General features: G+C 27.4%; 1 protein-coding gene across 4 annotated transcripts; it reads right to left on the bottom strand.

Moving 5' to 3' along the window:
* Positions 1-1,439: 1,439 nt before the first annotated feature.
* Positions 1,440-22,177, bottom strand: LOC103864448. Of its 4 annotated transcripts, XR_004457166.1 has the most exons (4): positions 12,967-22,177; positions 11,258-12,920; positions 10,457-11,062; positions 1,440-10,358 (listed from the first exon to the last, which is right to left on the bottom strand). XR_004457166.1 is itself a non-coding variant. In XM_033289532.1 (3 exons), exon 1 carries the CDS (start codon positions 13,460-13,462, stop codon positions 13,334-13,336), a length of 129 nt encoding a protein of 42 aa, XP_033145423.1. In that variant the 5' UTR covers positions 13,463-22,177; the 3' UTR covers positions 1,440-10,358; positions 10,457-11,062; positions 11,258-13,333. The 4 variants fall into 4 exon arrangements, 1 of the variants encoding a protein (XP_033145423.1); XR_632241.3 differs by lacking the exon at positions 12,967-22,177 and having other exon boundaries at positions 11,170-12,387; XR_004457167.1 differs by lacking the exon at positions 12,967-22,177 and having other exon boundaries at positions 11,251-12,387.
* Positions 22,178-22,195: the final 18 nt, after the last annotated feature.

Here is a 22,195-nt window from a genome sequence, read left to right as displayed (position 1 = left end):
ATCTATTAACCATTCAATCTATGAAAAACAAAAAATTAGTTAACTTAAAGTTATACTTTTAAATACAAGAAACTTGAGAAATGAAAATTTTAATTTTTTTTTTCAAAATCTAAATATCCGAACCCGATCCGAAATAACCGAATCCGAACTAAAAATACCCGAACCCGACCCGAAGTACAAAAATACCCGAACGGGTTCTACACCTCTATACCGAAATACCCGAAAATCCGAAATACCCGATCCGAACCCGAACGGGTACCCGAACGCCCACCCCTACAACTGAAAGTGCATATGTAATCTTGACTTAATGGACAATTTATTGATGATTGAATTAGTTATATATATATATATATATCTATACATCTAATCTATTAAAAGGGAAGTATAAAATTAGATTACCCCTTAGTTTTCCACAATATTTACACTACCTTGCCATTGACATATTAAATGAAGCTATATTTATGGATACTTTATTTTTACGGAGTAATTATATGTTAACAAAAATAAATTCTTGCTTTAAAGTCCACGTCTCCACTGTTTACTTATTTATTTTTTTATGTTAAAATATATATTTATGTCATTTACAAAGCAAACAAACTCTAACTATCAAACTGGATACATTATTATTTATTTTTAACCATTTAAATAGATTGCTAAATCACCCTACCCAAACAAAATAAATTACATGAACCAAAACCAAAGCACAACCTATTATAACATAACCTTATCGAAATATTCATTTGTCCCACTTTTAAAAACATTGAAATATTCATTTCACCCACAAAGAGCATAGTACCATCGACTACAAAATTAATTTCTAACACAGATAAACCCAAATTAATAAGACCAAAATTTTTAACATAATTAAATTGAGACCCACATTAAATTTAAAATAGGAAAAATCTCAAATACTTAAGAACATAACTTAAAAAAATATATGTGAATAAAACATTCTTTTTAAAACCTAACTTTTAATAATGGAACATATGTCTCTCTGATACTTTTATAAAATAGGAAATTGTAGTTTAGATTTATATTATAGATACTTTTTTAAAAAAAAATTAAAAAATATTCTAATCAATACTATTAAAAGGGAAGGAGTCTTAAAAAATCTACTTATAAAAGTTGTTTGGACCTTTTCATTAGACTTAATTTTTATTGGTCTTACCTTATATATTTGTAACAATATATTAGTCAATACCATATATTTAACCGATTTTTATTCCTTCCCCTAACAATATGCGTGATATTATCAATTAATATTATTAGTTTGTTACCAAAATTTGAGGAAATCAAGTTATGGAAACTTTCCTAAAACGTTAGAGTCAAAAAGAATCGAATTATGGAAATCAAATTTATATCGTCAGTTTGTTGCACCCTTTTGTGCATTCCTATCTATGCAGCATGTCCATATGTACTATTTTATTGATTATTGTTTATACTTCTTGATTAAAGTGAACTGCATATTTTATTTAGTGCTATATATATATATATAATCTTTTTCATGATGAGAAAAGATGGACGTCTAATAATACAATCATCCATCAACTAAAAACATGGTTCAAAATCATATTTTAAATTTTATTATTATTATTACTTTTTGTTTTATATAAAACACTTCTTCTATAAATTAACTTTATGCTCAGGATCTACAATATTTATATATATTTTATAATTAAACATATTGTACTATCTCATTTTACATTATATAGTTTCAAATATTTATAAACTCAAATTTAATAAAAAATAGTTTGGCAAATCATATGTTAAAACAAAGTTATATACATATATATATATATTACGTCAACTTTATTTTTATAAAAATTATTATAATAAAAATAATTATTAAGAAAGTTTAAAAACTATTGAAAACATACAAATATGTTCTATTGAATTAGCTAAAAAAATATACTAAGTAAATCTTAATCCATATCAATTTAACAAATATAACTCTTATAAAATAAAAAAAATATAGTGAGAGAGTAGGTCTGGGTATTAAGATATTCTGGTCAAGTGCTTTTTATCTCGGTTCTTTGGGCCCTAAACATTTAGACCCAATAAATATTTGAAATTTTGTAATTAGGGTTTAGGTTGGTTCCATGTCTAGGTCGGTTCGGAATAATAATTCAAATACAATTAACATACATGTAATATTTGGGTACGTGTAAGGTTTAGGTTGGTTCAGATATTAAGATATGAAAAGATTAGAAATACCCGAAAACCTTAAAATAATCTGAAACTTGAAAAATAACCAAAAACTCAACAAATACTCAAAATATATTCAGATACTCGAAAAAGATCTGAAATGCTTTCCGAAATATAACTCGAAAAATCAAAAATACCAAAAAATTAAAATTTCAAATTTTGAAATTTTTACATGAAATCTGAAAGTATAACTGAAAACTTAACTAAAAAAAAAAAGAATATCTGTAATATCCAAAACATATCCAAAATACTCAAATATACCTAATATACACAAAACATTTTATGTATGTTGGGTATCCGACCAGGTTTAGGTAGGATCCACCGGGTTTAGGTAGGATCGTCCAAACTAAGATATGCTGATCTAAAAAATACCCAATATGTACATTTCTCTGGACTTGGACACTATCGTTTTTTTTTAAGATTCGAGTAAATGTCTAGGTTTAAGAAAGAGAATTATATAAAAATGTACATAAAAATCTCAAATAAACTAATTCATAAATTATATAATTTTAAACAAATTTTTTCTTCAATATTATACAATTTTGTTACATAATAATGTACAACAACCGCAAAATACTAAGTCATGTCAAATTTTGTCTATAACTAAAAAAACGCGTTTCGAGTATAATCCAAAAAACTCCGCGCTTTTGAAGCGCGGGTCAAAATCTAGTATTTATTATATTTACTAGCATGTTTTTCTGAATATTGATATACTCTATGAGCTGGGTTTTAAGTCTCACCTGGTTCAGTTTTTAAAAAATATTATTTTATCATTCAATCAACTTTTGTTTATTAAACATGTGGACCAATAAAAATTTATACAAATATTCATTATTTAATTTTTACAATATTTTTTGTATAAATTTTAATTTAAAATGTCAACAGTCTTAAAATAATTTACATTTTTATATTAGAATTAACCTTATATTAAAATATAATTTATATTATTGAGACTAAGATTTATCACTATTTTTGAAAATACTATTTTAAATTGAAGACTTAACAGATATATAAAATTAAATGTAAACTAATATTTCCTACAAAATATAAAAAATCAAAAGTATAAATATGAATATATGATAAATGGGTAACTACTACATTATACATTTTATAATCTACAGATTATTTACAATTCTATCCGGCAAAATTAGGGGTGGGCAAAAAACCCAAACCGAACCGAACCGAACCAAACCAACCGAAGTTAAACCGACCCAAACCAAACCGTCCTCTTTACATAACCCAATTGGTTCATGTTTTACTCAACCCGAATGGTTTGGTTTGGTTTGGGTTTAAACCGAACCAAACCGAACCAAACCGATTATCCAATATATTTTTATTTATAAATATATATATATATATATATATTAACATATTGTAAATTTTAGTTTTTCATTTTTCTTAACTTCCATATATTTTTTAAAAATTCTAAATATGATTTAAATAAAACTATTTTATATATTTATCTCTAATCCTAATACCTAAAGAATAGATTGTATTGATTTTTCTTCTTTCTCTTTATAGTTAAATTGGGTTTTTGATTTTTGTTCGGCTTTATAATTTAGTGAAGATCTGTTTTCAGTTGGACCATATTTGGTATTTAGTTTTTGGATACATTGTTTTTGACTTTAGTAATGGATTTTTTAGCTAACAAAGTTTATATTCCCTCTTTATCTTTTATAAGTTGATGATTTTTTAGTAAAACTGATGCCATCATATTTTATAACCAACCCAAACTACACCGAACCAAACTACACCATAATAAAGCAAACCGAACTAAATCAAAACCAAACCGAATTTAATATAAACCAAACCGAACTAAACCGAACCAAACTAAACCCAAACCGAACCCAAACCAAAGTTACTATGGTTTTAATTGGGTTTAGTTTTACAAAACCCAAATTACCCAAACCAAACCGAACCCAAACCGAACCCGAAACTAAACCGATATGCCCACCCCTAGGCAAAATATATACAAATTGAAACATAAAGTTGTGGCAAAATAGAATGAAACACTAGCTTTACTCCCACATTTATTAACATTATTATACATAAGTCGCATACTTTCAAAATTATCAAATAAATTAAATTAACCAAACCTTTTATGGCAAATAAATCTTAGATCCAGCCCTAAGTTTCTATTAAGCATTTTTAACACAAATTTTATTACGAACTATTATTGTGTTATTATATGTTTACTAGTCAAGTTTTTAGAACTTCTTTTTTTGTCCTTTCACCATAAGCTAATCCGATGATTTATTTAACGGAGTGCCAGTAGGTATGGACATGGATAGAATATCTAGAGTTTGGAAGTATTCGTGATTTGATCGGTTTCGCCGAGATTATCAACTTTCTGATATGATCCGATTCGATTTATAACCATTTGATATGATCCGATTCGATTTAACCATTCAGATATTCAATGTCCAGATATATGGAAATTTACATGTTTTTAACATGATATTTTCATTCAATCTATTCAAATAAATAAAATGTTAAAAACTAAAAAAAAATCCAAAACTAGTATGAAATAATAATATTTTATATGTATATAAAAAAATAATCCAAAACTAATATGAAATAATAATATTTTATATGTATATATATGCATATAATGAATCGGATCTGATATCCATTCTTAAAATTATTAATATTTGTTATTTAATTCATTTTAACGGGTATTATATTATTTTATTTGCTTTAATTCGTAGAGTTACAAATATCCAAAATTTTCAGTTTAGATTGAAACGGATGATAAATCGAATAAATATTTATGTATATTTTGTACATCCCTAATTGTCAGTGGTCTTTAATTTCCATCACTGATTATCTAGCTTAATTGTTTGCTTGTTTATTGCTTTCTTGTTTACTCTAGTTTAATCTGGTTTATTTGTTACTCTTTCATTTTTTAAAAAACTTTGTTGTTACTTGTTAGTCTTTCATGCTTAGTTAGGTAGTTCATTTTGTTCTGTACCTCCAGATTTTTACGATCAAGAAAACCCAACTGCATCTGAATTAGCTTAGAAATTAATCAAAACCCCCGAAACACTTGCATATATCGTGTTCTTTTCACTATCTATTTGTAGAATTTTAAAATTAGATATCATGAAAACGTCCCTATTAATTTAAAGGCTCAAAGCAAGAAAAAAGTTGTACAAAAAAAAATTCTAAATATGAAACAAATGTTTATTAAAAAGATATACATGTAAACACTTTCGAACTCCAATTTTTTTTTAAAAAAACTACTATAGAGAGAGAATACTGATGCTATATATGAAAGCCAAATGTCTTTTATGTTTTGACACACAACTATTTTGATAACAATCATATAATTGTAGTTTAGTAACTAATTTTGTTATAATGTTCTCTATAACTATCTATTAAATTACATACCTTCAATGTCTTGAAAAGATTAGCGAAAAAAAAAAATTCAAAATGTCATTTACAAAAGTCAAAGTTATATTTGTTTCTTAATTTTTGAGTAAGCATCCCTTTCAAATTCGGATAGGATATTGGATATTTTTATGTTTCGGGTCAGATTTGGATAAAATGCTGACTTATTTCTGGATGAGGTCTTGTGGAGCGTGGAAGCACGTGCTGGGAGTAGAGAGTGGAGACCAATTAATTGGATCAATTACAAGAAAGCAAAAGAATCTCTAATCTAATCTAAATAGTGATTAGGGGACATTAAGCACATAATCCGATCTTGAGTATTGTGCCTGTGGAACAATCTCTCCCCGTCTTGTATTTTTAGTTTATCTCTCTGGTTTCCTTTGTCCAAATGATTATCTAATCATACTATTTCATGTCATTATTATATAGCTATGTGGTCTGTTTCTTTTTCTTCTACATCTCCAATAGTTTACTCTATTTTTCACTTCAAAATAGAATAACTTTATAATAGAGTTCAATTATATTCTAATGATACTCTTTTTTAAAGTGAAAAATAGAGTGATGAGCAAAAAATAAATAAGTTACTCTATATTTGGAGTAAACCTATTATTTACTCTATTATAGAGTGAAAAATAGAATAACATTGGAGTATTTTTACTCCAAACTCTATTTTAGAGTGAAAACTAGAGTGGAGTTGGAGATGCTCTAAAATGCTCCAAAAATATATGAGTAAATGATCTCTCGAATTTTGATGAGTTAGTTTCAAAAAAAGAAAATGATGGCCTACGCTGTTACGCACACCAAAAGTCAAATATGTACATATTGTATGTATGATGTTGTATCTGAAACATATGAAATCGAATAATGAAGCATACAATTGAATGAGTACGTAGAAGTACGTTTTTCGTGCTAGATTTTTAGTTATATGCATCCATCAATTATCAGTTTTAAATCGTTGAGGGGAATAATCTACTAGAAAGTAAAATACTTGCACCATCAGGTTAGAGAGTTAAAATCATTTGGAATACGTACCCGTGAGCGTGAGGTGGTTTCAAAGATACTCGATCGAAGCGGATCAACAAATATCGAATGATTATTGTGTTGGAATGCTTTATAGGTAATCAACTTCGTGTGAGACAGATGATTTTTTGTACAACCTGTTTATATGTTTGTTTTTCCCGAAACAAATATCTTAGCTCGAAACGGTTTGAAGTGGAGTGCCGACTAAGGGAAAACAAAAATCAATACGGCGAAACCGTGGTTCAATCTCCGTTAGCCATCCGAACTGTTTTAAAAGGCGAAAATACGTGGAGTATCGTGAGTTTCGTGAAACTAGTCAGTTGACTTCGGTCACCAGATCCCCACAGTTATTAAAAAAAACGGTTTAAAGTGCTACATGGATCTTTCGACCCAGTATTTCTTGATTAATATATGATGTTATTGTCATCTACTTTGTGTTAGGTGTTGGCATATGTCTATAAATTTTAATATAACCTGTTGTTTCTTTTTCATTTGATCCGAAAAACAAATATCCATAATTACATGAATCCAATCAAATAAATAATATGGAATATTTTTTAAAAAACAAAATAAAAAATATGATTTTTCTAAAAATGAATATCTGATCCTATTTATATTCATATATATTGTTAGAATAAACTTATGTCGGCTCTTGGTAATATTAATTATGAATTATAATTTGTTACTTATACAAGTTGATGTTGTATTGTATAATTATTATTTAACTTTTATATTTATTTTTACTCAAATTTAAAAATATTGTATAATTATTCTTTACAATTCTTGGTAACATATTTTATATAATTATTTTATACTTATTAAGTTCTACAATATTTTTATTCATTTAGTTTATTATTTAGTTATTAAAATTTTAAAGATGGTAAATTTTTATTTTGACAATAAAATATTGTTTTATACTTATGAATTTTTATTTATTTTATAAATCAATATCCGGTTTAATATACATATCCAAATTTCTAATATGTGGAAGGTGTGAGAGCAAATTGAATCATAAACCTGCTGATCATGACAAAACAAAACAAATTACGAATACCTTCAAAAACCTAGATATTCAGTGTGTTCTTAACAATATTATGTGTATATGGTGCTTTTTCTAGAATTGTGAGTCCATCTTATTCAATGGTTGGAAGCGTTATTAAAGGATCGAATTACTTGTTAACTGACTTTGCAATAATTAACCACCTAAACAAATTTTTGGTGCTTAGCTCATGCGCATGATATTACAAAAAAAAAAATCTCGATAAAGCACTTATCCTTCCATTATTCCATATCAAACGCACTTAGCTGTAGAATTCTTTTTGGAAAGCACCGTAAAGATTGTATTTTAGTGATATAAATAATCAAAATTCAATTCTTACAAGTCTTTCAACATATGTCACCTATACTAGAAATCATAAGTTACAATCAACACAACTCGCATAGTGCACACTAGGGTCTCTAACCGCCTCATGGTGAGAACCGAAACTGCTAATTAGCTTTAATACCACTTATAACGTCTATGTAAATTCCTTTGTGTGTCTACGCGTCCATTTAGTAATGGTCGAAAACATTATTTTTGAAACATTTGGAATATTTATGTACTGACGATCTTAAGTCAATACTTGATTTTTTCCATGCTTTGACGTTAATTATAATATTTCGCGATCAATTTTTGATAAATCACGCTATCATTTTACTATTTTAATTTAAACATGCTTAGTTTAGAAAAGAACTTAGCCGGAAAAAAATATTTAAATACATAAACAACCAAATTAATTTTTTGAATTTAAAAAAAAAAAATCAAAAACAGTCCTAGCTTCTAGATCCTGGACGTGTGTGCGCTTTTTAAAATACTTTACACCCTAAATTTACATGTACAGCCATAATTCATCGGACAAGCAATCGCAAGCATTATTTGTCTCTCCTATATATATATATACTAGGGGTTGGCCCGCCCTACGGGCGGGTGATGTTACATTAAAATTATGTTATGCTAAAAATGTATTTTAATTTTATAAAACATTAAAAATTAATTTTCTAATTAGATCATATATAATTCTAAGCATATATAATTTTCTAAGCATGACCACAAAAACCAAAAAAGCACAAAAATGAAAGCAAAATTTTAAAATTTTATTTTGAGTTTTTCTAAACTAAAATATAACAATAGTAGAACTATAATTACATGTAGAACTGGACAGAAAACCTGGATCCGGAAAACCGAACCGAACCCGATCCGAAAAAGTAATATCGAACCCGAACCAAAATTAATTAAATATCCGAACAGATTCAAAATTTTGATATTTAAAGAAACTAAAACCGAACCCGACCCGGTTTAAAGTATTTTGGGTACCCGAATGTACCTGGAATAGATTTAAATACATCCAAAATATATAAAATACTTTTAAGTTTTCCTAAATACTTGAAAATAAACACAAATAATCAAAATTAAATGTCAAAAATAGCTAAAATATATTCAAAACACTACAAATACTTGAAAGACTATCCAAATATTCAAATCAAACCAATTTATATGTTAATTTTATGTACTTTGACATATGTTATTCAAATTTATATGTAATATATAATTTTTTTATAGATTTTGAAAAATTTTAAGTATATAATAAATTTAAAATTTGATAAAATAATTTAAATGGATTATCCAAACCTGAACCGAAGCCGCAAAGATCCGAAACAAACTCGAACCAAAATTTAGAAATATCTGAATGAGACTGAAATCTTTGAACCCGAACACCCGAAACCCGAATAGATCCGAACCGAATGGGTACCCGAACGCTCACCTCTAGTTACATGGAATTCTAAATTTTTATCAAAATAATTAAGACCACAATTTTTTTCCATATATACTCGGTCCTTCTTCAAGGCATCTAAAGCATTGGGTTTATTTAATTATCTACAGTTTCAAAGTTATTCTAGGATAGTATTATGGAACCTTGAGTGTCTCACTTAAAAAAAAAACTTAGATCAACAAGTTATCTTTTTTAATTGGTTTTTATCTTTTAATTTATTCTAATTGTTTATTACATACTATTGATAGTGACATTTTACTATTTTATTTATTTGGTTAACCACACAAAAATATGACATAAATAGTTCTAAGCATATTTCAAAAAAATGACCAAAAAAGAAAGCAAAAATTTTAAAATATTTTGAGTTTTTCTAAAGTAAAATATAATAATAGTAGAACTATAACTACATGGAATTCTAATTTTTTATCAAAATATTTAAGACCACAGTTTTTTGTTTTGCTTTAAGCCACAATTATATATGAGCCACTATTGTTTCCTTTAATCGTTTTTTTGTTACAGTGCAGTAGTGGAGACTGAAACAGTTATTTCAAACAAAGTTAGTCATCTCATGTATGATATATTTTCCCTGTTTGTTTCTTTTTCTTTTAGGGGTTTGGTTCGTCTAAAGACAAACTGCTCAAAGAATTATTTACAAATGACGTACCTAGCTCCATTTCCACTATATATATAGATTTTTTTTTCTTCCAGTATATGTTGTACATTTAAACCCAATATCTTGATTACGACTAAGTCGTTTTCGATGCTTATCAAGAATTGATTCACACGTTAGAAGAATGTTCCCATGCCGATGTGTCACCTAGGTCTTGAGCTCGAGCTTCGTACGATCACACCATGCAAGAAACTAAGCTTTCCATCCAAACTCCAGATCCAATCCTTGAGCAGAGGATATGCATTTGGTGCCAGAGTCATCTCCTGCTTTATACCACGCCCCAATCATTAAATATGTTTTAGATCTTACAAAATAGATGATGCTTACTCAATCACATACAAGGTTGAATATAGGACCATACCCCGGCTAGTTCTTGGACGGATATGATTCTATGCCCTTCCTGCTCGAAGTTCTCAAATGCTGAAGCTGCAATCTGTTCCCATTCTTCAAGAGCCTCCAGTTGGTAAACGCTGACCCCAGCCGCACATAACTTTTCAAAGTCCAGTTTCTTTTGTGCCAATGGTTGCATTTTCTTCTTCTATGCATTCTCAGTCTAAAAAGAATAAAGGAAAAGCTGTCTCTATCATCTTCCTCATGATTACTGAAGTTCCCTTAAATCAAAATAAGAAGAAGAAAATGAACACTAAGAACAGTTATTTCAAACAAAGTTAGTCATCTCATTGAAGCGGGATGGTGACGGTGGAGTCGGTCACCTAACATAGAACTTGCTTAACTTGTTTTGTTGTGTTGTTTTAACACTGATGGGGACGTAAAACTCTGCAACCTGAAAGAAGACACACACAAAACATTGTATCTATAAGAGAAAAACAGGATGATAGATGCAATAAACTCACCTTAGCAAACCTATCCTCGACTGAACAATCTAAAAAGAGACCAAACAAACAAAACCTGATGAATCGTTATGTGAGATCAGCTTCTGTTTGGAACGATCCTCCGCTGCAGTTCCCTGTTTAAGAAACAAACAAAAAAACATCCTGAAGAGTCAAAATTATTGATTCTATTACAATCATGCTAGCAGAATGTATTTCACATTTTTGACTTGCAATTTCATACCAATCTATAAAGAAACAATCTTTGCTACTCCTCAAGCTATAATTCATTTAACCGACAAATGATGAAGGAAACAAATACGACCAAATACCAGATGCAGCTTATGAATTGCTCTTGTCGCGGTGGTGTGAGGAATGTGCCGGTGTTGAATCTCACCACCGCCAGAACCGGCAAGCTTTCAAATCGGCGAGCAGGATGGAGGATTTCTCCATTGTTGAGTTGATGCTTTGCAGGGATCGTGCTTTTAGTTTTTGCAGATTTTAATGCTGTTCATCGTCGGGAGCAAACACATTTATAGATGGAGCTTCCAGCGGTTATCTTAGAATATTATAAGCTCCATTAAAAGCCAGAGAGTGGGAGGGTGGTATAAGTGACATAAATGCTAGGATTTAAACACCAAAAAAATGTAAATGGCAGACGTTACATAGTGTCGATCGGAGTTCTAGCTGTATGGTGAAAACGTCGATGCTCTGTAAACTAAGCAGGATAATAATGTAACCCTAAATATATATGGGCCCATCTATACAAAACATTAAAACATAAGACCCAACAACTGGCCCATAGATTTGGTACGGAAATTTTGGTGAGATGAAGAAATTGGAGAGGACACCTGTCCAAATTTGCACCCTTCTCCCTGATGATGTGGCACTCTAAGGAGAGACTATTGTCTACTTTATTGTATAAGATATATGAAGTACAAATCTTCGGTATATAATTTACTGGATTTGAGTGTAGTGTAATACGAATGCTAACTCTCAATCATCTCTTTAAGTGCACTGTGCACATGTGAATTATTTATCTTAGACAATGCCGTCCCTAATAGTTGAGAGGCTTGAAGCAAACTAAATATGTGTGGCCTTATGTTTTTATTACTTAATTTCCCTAATGAACTAAAAATACAAAATAACATTATTATATCCTATATTTTAGTATTTAGACATAAGAAATTTGACCTAACTTTAACAAATTTTATCAGATATCTATACTATTATAAATTTTATCAGATATCTATACTATTATTTGCGAAGTGATTATTCGCAACGGAGCTCTTACGTTAAAAGTTAGACTGGTTAATATCATTGTTATCCTCAATGAATTATATATATATATATATATATAAAATTAAAAACAAATTTAAATTAATAATATCATTTAAAAAAAGATAGTTCTTATATATTGTGTTGTTATCTTAATGAATTTATATTTTTTATTATTAATTAAAAATCAATTGTGATTTTTCGCAACAGAGCTCTCACGTTAAAAGTAAGACTAGTTAATGTCATTATTACCCTTAATAAATTTTATATATAATTAAAAACGAATTTATATTAATAATATCCTTTTAAAAAATTCTTATATATTGTGTTGTTATCTTAATGTATTTATATATTTTTTTATTATATGAATAAAAATAAATTTTATATTAATAATATCATATTAAAAATTAAGAAAATTCTTATATATTGTGTTGTTATCTTGAAATAATATTTTTCTAATATAATTTTTTTTAAATTAAGTTATACAACAATTTATAATTTGTAATCAAATATTAATCAAGTAAAAACATTTGCATAAAATATTTTCTAAAATATTTTTAATATTTGAGTGTTTTAATGAAAAACTTTATCATATATAAAGAATTTGATGTTTGATTTAGTTTTTTAAAAACATAAATAATAACTTACCGTATTGGTTTGGTTTTAAACTAATAAATATTCGTAAGAAAATTATACCAGTATATGCGAGCAAAACACCTAATTTAAAATTATATTAAAAATGTGGTATATGGATGCAAAACACCTAGTTTGTATTTATCTGTAACCCAGACTTTCCGGTAAACATGTGGTACGTATACACATGAACTTGTGTGGTTATAAGAATGCATTCGAACACACAATATTTGTTTGTCGACGTCGGTCGATTAAGAAACTTAATCAGGATGCTTGTTGTCGAACTTGATTAGGGTATGTAAAGATGCAAGGTGATATATAATTGACCGTGCTACCATTCTTACCCTACATTATTAGTTGTCTAAATTTTGTTTTATTTTCTTATTTACACGTAAATTAATGTCAAAGTTGACCTGCATGTTCCGTCATAACACATGGTTAGGACAGGTTAAAACAAAGAATAACTAGATTAATCATCAAAAGGAGGAGTTGCTTATTTATGCCTGCCATGCATGGAGTTGATGATGATGAGTGGCGTTGATTTGACAAGACGAGAGTGATGAAATGGCAGAAGCTATGACATAACTCTCATTAGCAGTCGACAACGCTCCATGTCTCACTTCCATGTTTCTCTCGTCTTATTATCCTTAGCCAACACAAGATCAAACACTCATGTACAATATAAAAATCAATTATTCACGTGTGTATATAGTTATATATGTGTATATAGGTACATATGTATGTTTTCGTCGAATTATTCTAGTAAAATAGAGTTCAATACTATTTAATAATGTACATTTCCAAGTCTAGTAATTTTGTGTTTTTGATCAAACATAACCTGGAATAAAAAGAAAAGAAAATTGGTTTTGTACTCTAACGAAAAGTAATTCAATCGTTTTTTTTTGTAAAGGGTTTCACTGATTCAATTGGTATATGGAGGAATGATATTTTAACAATTTATAATGATATTATAAATTAAAAATCAAGGTTAAAAAATAGTTTTGATTGTAATTTCTTGTAAAATGTTGTAAGTATAATGAAAGAGCTGATTATTCCGTTGTGGTTAAGATTCAGTTCTTCATAAGAAAGATGATCTATTCTCTATCATGGTATTATTAGTTGTCTAGTTCCGAGTCACTGATCCTGAAATTTGAAATTATAAAAACAAGTTCTAAATAATTTTTGTTCAAAAGGGTATATAAAATCCTTTTTAGCTAATTAATTAAATTCAGGTAAGACCACTCGTTAATTTTGCAGGAAAAAAAAAAGCTGGGCATCAGCTATTTTTTGTTAAAATATAAAATTGGTAAATTCAGTGGGATCAATAACACAACACGACTCTGTTAACTGAAAATTTCTCACACAATAACAATTATTTCCCAATTTATCTTATTTTTGAAAAAAGTATTTCCCAGTTTATCGTATTCACCGTAGAACCTTCGTAAATCTTATCAAATATTTGATAATTTTCTGCTAAAGTTAAACACATATATGTTGGCAGAAAACACCGTGTGTTTTAGTCACCGTGTTTGGCAAAGAACATTCAATAAACACCGTGTGTTTTGCGGAGAAGTAACTTCAAGCCACTCTTTCCATGACCAACAATAGTACAATTATATTGGACGTATAAGGAAACTAATGTATACGTATAAATTTTGTATAAATAAAGGCACGAAGAGGTATACAAGATTTATGGTTCAATCAGAGGCGTAGGACAATAGGGACAGCGTGCATAATATGGGGGATCCGGACGAGCTATAAATTATAACTCTCACGGAGACGAAAACTCTCAACAACCCAATCAACACAACGTTTTCAAGTAGTAGGCTGATTTTTTTTGTTGTTGTAAAAAAGTAGTAGGCTGAATTAGTAACACTATACATCGTGTTTTTTTTTCTTCTACTGTACATCGTGTTACTTGGATTTTGATGATCCAATAAAATCACTTTGTAAATTTTTTAAAAATCTCATAAAAATGCATACTGTTAATGAAACTCTACAAAAGTATATGTTTCTCATTTACTGGGCATACAGATGAAAAATAATAGTAAAAATATATATTAAACTTTTTCTACAAGCCGGCTCGGAAAGTGGGTGTGGTTGATGGCGAAGGTGATTCAGAAATTTGGGACTTGGGCTCGAAACCTCACACTCAGATTATCCATATGTATGGTCAGGCTACAGTGATATCTAACTCCCCTCGAATCTATCTAGCGCCGGTGGACAGGTCCCCGAATATTAGTCTGTTAGATCTCGGCCAGCCGGATATCCGAGGTCAACAAAATAAAAACTTTTCCTACAAGGCCTAAGCACTTTTATAAAAAACTTCACATCCAAACTACTCAATTTTCTCTTTTTCTTTAAGTCAATACGGTAATAATTTATGGCTAATGGCTCTATTTTAAAGGTACAATAATTATTGTAAAATCAATTCTCTTGCAGTATATCTCTTAAAGAAGAGTCTGATAGTCATAACCAATCAACCCTTACATTTCTGTGAACAAATTAGAGAATCTACATGGCATGCAAACTGTTAACTAAATAATGGTCTGAAAAGAATGTCAAATTTCTCTTGGTTTTTGTCATGTGGACATAAGCGAATCGATATCCCAAAGTTACTCGATCGTTACCTAAACCAACTTCATTGTTTGATTACACATAACCTTAGCATTTCTTCTTCTTTCGATCTCATTATCTTTTTTCCTACACAATATGTCAACAACACCATTTTGTCTCTCCTCCTCGCCCCTTTGTCCCCCTCCAACATTCACAGCTGGTCCTCATTTTCATAACTAAGAGACATGCCAAGGGCATTTTAGGCATTTCAGTTTAGTTTTCTCCGAAGCCCGTAAATAAAAACTTTGGCTCGTGGCTTTGACTGGTCGTGGCTTCCTCCTCGTTGTGAAGTGCTAAATAAATTAAGGTGAAAGATTATGGTTTTGTAGCTAGTTCATTAATAGAATAACACGACAGTAGTTAATACGACAGTTATTAATAATGATCACATGGCTAATGGAACCTCGATGCTCTTTATTATTTTAAATATACGTTTGATCTGTTTGACAAAAATAAATGTGTTGATTTCATTAAGATTGTCATGTCGTATTCGTAGGCAACATTGAATTTCTTTAATTTTCATTCACATAGATTTGTTTGTCTCTGAGTTTGAGATAGGATATATAACAGTTCGAAAGCGTATATATAGATGTACCGTATCATTCTCGTATAAAAAGTACAATTAAGATGGTGGGATCATATTATATAGGTTTCTACTTTTCGTAGTAAATTTTGAAGGTCACTATGTCAATGCTGTGTATTATTATCAGGTGTTCAATGCTGTGTATAATTTTCGTGAACTGCCAAGAGAAAAGAATAAATGTATATAGACCATATTTTAATTTTTTTGGTCAAACGACCATATTTTAATTTAATTACCAATTTATAGTGTAGAAAGAAAATCATACTTTATAAATCGCTGAATCGTATTCGAATTTTTTCCACTATGATTATGACCAAGCTCGAAAATTTCTACCTCCAAAAGTAAATAAAAACTCAACGATATGAGAGATATTTTATTCTACCGCACCGGCCCAACGTACGGATAATGAACCTAATATTATTATTACAAAGAGATTGGGTATAAATCAAGATCGTCTCAGTGATGTTCTTGAGGCATTTGTCGTGGAATTGGTAGATTTTTTATTCGTTACAGTTAATCATAGGTACGTATAATAAGGATCATACAATTTCATGATCCGTGTTTGAACTCTACAGATTTAATTGACCAGAAAACACTACTCTGTCTGCTAATTACTCGACATTTTGCGCCTTCCGATGTGGTCCATGGTTTATGTCATGTTTATAAAAAGCTCCTCATCGTATATCAAAATCTTGAATTTTTAATATATAGTAATCTCATTAAATATAATAACACAAATATATGATCGTGTACTACGCCGTTAAACCGACTCAGTTCAATCTTAGATATCGATATAGGCTCTATAAATTAATAAAAGACTTTTACCAAAAAATATTAATAAGAAAACTAATTTGAAATTAAATTAATATAAAATAAGACATAATTTGATAAAATAATAAAAATAGTTTTTTAAAAAATATAGTTCTATTAAAATTATATAACAATATTTTATATATATATTTTATAAATAAACAGAAATAAAAGACTTTTATCTTTATATTAAATTTTATTTCGAATTTTCTTTTATTTTCAATATTTTAATGTTGTTTTCGAATATTATATAAAACCTATTTATATTCTATGATATGTAGCCAAAATACATAAATATATTAAACAATCCTAGAAAATAGATGAATCAAATATATAAAATTTAATCGTCATGTAATATCGTGGAATGAAATCTTTGTGTTCAAAACAAAAAAACAAATCTTATAAAATATAAAAAAAAATTATTTTAAATTAAATAATTATATAAATAAATAAAATATTAGAATATCTATTTTATTAATTTAGAACCATATTTTTATCTATTTAAAAAGTTATCATTTAAGTTTTAGACCTATTCACATTTCATTAGAAATAAAATCTTTCATGATTTGGATTTTTTGGACATTACATTTTTTGGATATTACATTTTTTGGATCTATCTAAAACATATTCATTAAAGATGATTTCTTTAGATGATTTGAACTCAATAATCAAACTTATACCTTTTACTAATATTATAATTTATACTTACAAAACTACCATATATGTGATATTATGGATCGTAGGCCCTTTAGTTAATTATAACTATACAATATATGTTTCAATTATAAATTACTAATTAAATATCATATGTTCAGATTCTCCGCAAAATATGCGTTAAGATTTTTTACGATTTTAAAGGGAAACATGAAATTCTCAATCGGTATTTTCAAAGTTACATTAAATAATAATATTTCATATTTATAGCAGCAACTAATTAATAAAAATCACACATTTATGAAAAATAATATACACAATCATTTTATTAAATTTAACAACTAAATACTGTAACAAAAAATAAGATATATTTAATTGAGAGTGTTTCATTTTAAAATTCATAAACTTTACTTTAAAATTAATAACCTCGCGCTTTTCAAGCACGGGTAAAAATCTAGTTGATATTATTAATATGCAAAAATCTACTGTATGTTAAGTGTATATTGACACTAAACCAACTTACTCCAATCTTAACAGAAAATAAAAATAAGGTTAACTAAATTTTAGGTTAATTTTATATATTTATATGTATTTATTTAAAAGGTCAAAACTGAACCAGAAAATACATTTTTAAACAAGTTTTTAAAAATTCATTCTTAAATAAACAAATCAATATGAATTTAGAAGGATACCTTGTTTCACTTTCCTCAAATATTTCTAAGTAAAAAAAAAATATTTTGAACAGAAAACTTAAACATTGACATACCCATCGTCAGTAACTGGTGGAGAAAAAAGGTTAAGATGGGAAGAAATACCTGAAACTAAACACCATTATATACTTGTTTATGGGGTTTTGTCTCTGTTTTGTTTATTGTGTACCGATGACGCAAGTGCTTTTGTCATTTACATCATTTTACTATTGATGGCACCATATTAAAATCGGGAAAATCGTATTTCAAACAATGAGAGTGTCACTTTCTATCACTTTAAACACTGAAGTTATTTGATTAGTATTTTAAACTTTCAAAGTGATATTTTTATCATAATAATCTCCAAAGACGGTTTTCGGTTCATAAACGACCGGTAGATTACATGTCGGTTTCTTAAAAAAAAATACATAAAATACAGAAAAATTCGAATGAAAATAGAAAAAAATTGTTAAAGTTTCAAAAAAAAAATAAAAAAAATCATAAAAATTCAAACTTAAACATAAAATAAAATATTAAAAATTCAAAATAAGATATAAAATTAAAATGTCAAATTTAAAAACGAAAATAAAATTTTCAAAATTCTAAAAATTCTAAAATAAGATCAAAAAAATTGAATTTTCTTAGAAATTTTTCTTTATTTATTTGTATATATATATTTAGAGCATAAGAGTCTTTTGCATCTTTAATGAAACATTTTGGTCATTTTCTTTTTTAGAAAATCTTTTTAAGACAAAACTCAAAAATAATCTATTTGAAAGAATTGTTTGCCATGCATGTGGCCACCATCAATTAACATGGGTGAAATTGGCGGCCCCCCGGGATGCTTTTTGCGAAGTGTACTTACGCGCTAGTCGGGCTATGTAAGGTGTCTGAATATCCGGATTATAAAAAAAAATGTTTTTGATGGTAGCAAGCTTTGATATATTGTTTTTCATGGTGGCAAGTTTTGATATCATCATAAGTGACAGTCACTTTCATTGGATGAAATTTTAAAATAAAAATAATTTTTTGGTTAAATATTTACAATTTTAATTTTTAAGTTTGAATTTTTAATTTTAGATCTTATTTTAGAATTTTTAGAATTTTTAAAATTTATTTTCTTTTTAAAATTTGACATTTTAATTTTTGATCTTATTTATGAATTTTTAGAATTTTTAATATTTTATTTTATTTTTTAATTCGAAATTTAATTTTTTATGTTTTTTGAATTTTTAGATTTTTTTTAAGTTTAGTTTTGAATTTCTTACAATTTTTTCCAATTTCATTCGAATTTTTCTGTATTTTTTTTTTAAGAAACTGACACGTCATTATTTTTACCTGTAAAATGAATAGTACCGGTCGTCTATGAACACGAAAACGTCTTTGGAGGTTTATTATGATAAAAATTTTACTTTAAAGGTTTTTAGTGTTAGTCAAATAACTTCAGTATCTAAAGTGTTAGAAAATGACGCTCTCGGTGTTTAAAATGCGATTTTCCCTATTAAAATCAGGATGGTTGTAATTATTTTTTGGTAATCAGGATGTATGTAATTTACCAAGAAAATAGATTAAGACGCGCAGGATGAAAGTTATATATAAAAATAAATCTTTATCTATTATTATTTATTTGCGTTCTTTTAGGTATTATATAATTAAATTAGAATAAGCACATAAATCAAAACAATACCTCTTGTTTATTTACGATATTTTTTTATAAATAAATTAAAACAATTATTTTATTTATTTAATATAGTATATAACTAAATTTCAAAGATATGGACGATAGATATATAGTATGTTTTAATATAAATATTTAGTATTGAGAATGCATACGCATATGATAAACACAAAAAAATTAATGTGCGATTTTCTTAATAAAAATTTCAAATTAAAATACTAAGGTTCCAATACTTTTTCAATACAAATTTAGAAATTAACATATTTATGTATTTTATATGTTATATAGTTTAATTTTAAACTATATTAATATATAATATGAATTTCTATTATATGAGATATCACAGTCATATGATTTATTATCACTTGTATCTTGTTATTACAAAAAAAAAAAGTAAATCATTGATCAAAAATTTTTAGTGTGAATCATTTAACATTTTTAGTAATTTATAGTCATTTAAAAAAATTAAAATATAATATATATAAAATAATTATCATATGGTTAATGTGATTGTTTAATATATTTTAATAATATAAAATTAAACAAAAAAAAACTAAGATACAAAAATTATTATCAAAGATTTATTATTCATAATTATTAATGTCATATATAAGTTATTCATATTAGGTAATTGCGTAGCTTTTATTTAAGGAAAGTGTGAGAATATTCTTTTTTATACTATTTATTAATTTGATAGTTAGTTTAATAAAAAGTATAATATAAGTTAAGATGGACCGACCTATTTTTCTAATAATTCTGAATTTCATTCTCATGACGACACGTTACTACAAAACAATGTTGTAATGTTTCTGAATTAATATATAAGGGATATCTTCTTTAAATAGGATAAATTATATAGCACACACATTTATCGTATACAAAATTAATAATGTGGGTACTAAAAAACTTGTTAGAGAGATAGACATACATGAAACCAATAACAAGATGATTTAAAAAAAAAATCCATTTAAAATTTTATATACTCTATAAACGGTTGAATTTCGTATTCAAAAAGAAATTTTTCTTGCTACACTGTATTAACGTGATTATATATAGTCTTCTGTTTAGAAAATATGATGTTTTGTTTCTCTGTCATTCCATAAAATTCTCAATATTAAACGACATAAGAAATTTGAGAAGAAGAATATAATGATTAATATAATATATAGTTTTAACTAATATTTCAATGGTCATCTAGAACTAAGTCTATAACACTATTTTCTTAATTTTAAAATATATATTAGCTAATATTACTCTTAATATAGTGTTCAAAATTACTTTAAATTTCAGTAGAACGTTTTATTAACACATAAAAAGTGTTTTATTTAAAATAATAATATAGATATCTTGACATGTTAATTATTATTTCTAATTTCCAGAAATGAGCTATACATTTCCTGTCTACTTAAATCTTTTGTATTTTTAACCCCACCATTTTGTGTCTTAAGTAATGTACTAGATTTTGATCCGCGCTTGAAAAGCGCGGGTTTTTTAGATTATATTATAATATAAAGTCTTATTATATCGAAAATATAATTTTTAACAGTTATATAATCTATAAATTAGTTTATTTGATATTTTATATGTATACGTTTACGTAAATTTCTTTTAGGCATGAGAATTATATCCGGCTCAAAAAAACAAACCGAACCGACCTAAAAATATTGGTTTAGTTCAGGTCCAGAGAAGATAACCTATTGGGGATTTTTTTGGACCCGTCGGTCTTTGTTTGAGTCCGGGTCCTATCTTAGACCCGATCATAAATATGTTGTGTTTATTAGGTATATTTAGATATTTCGAATATGTTTCCAGCATTATGGATATTTTTTTTAGGTTTTTGGTTTACGATTATAGTTTTTGATTTCAGGTAAATTTTCAAATAAAAAAAATTGGGTATTTGGATAAAATTTTGGGTATTTTCAGTTCAGTGACAGATTTTGAATAAGATTTTGAATTTTTAGGTATTTGAATTTTTTTGGGTATTTGTTTGAAGTTTCAAGTACTTTTCGAGTTTCAGATATTTTTCAGATTTTTTAGATATTTCAAATTTTCTTAGGATCCTAAGTACCCGAACAGATGTGAACCATTACGTACATATCAGGTCCAACAATCTTTTGATATAGATTTTTAATGTTACTGTACAAAAACATGGTCGATGAAATATTTTTAGAAAACTCCTTTTTAAATATGAAAATATCTATCAAATTATAGACGGTTGAAAGTTTAGTATGTAATATGAGATTTTAGTAGGAAAATTTATATATGATATGATTACGTTATTATAAAGGAAAGAGAAAGTTAGAATGTACACATATATGTCGTGTAACTT

Source organism: Brassica rapa, chromosome A04, assembly GCF_000309985.2.
Source record: "Brassica rapa cultivar Chiifu-401-42 chromosome A04, CAAS_Brap_v3.01, whole genome shotgun sequence".
NCBI classification, from domain to species: domain Eukaryota; kingdom Viridiplantae; phylum Streptophyta; class Magnoliopsida; order Brassicales; family Brassicaceae; genus Brassica; species Brassica rapa.
Note: the sequence above shows the minus strand (reverse complement) of the source record. Positions and strands in the feature narration are given on the sequence as shown.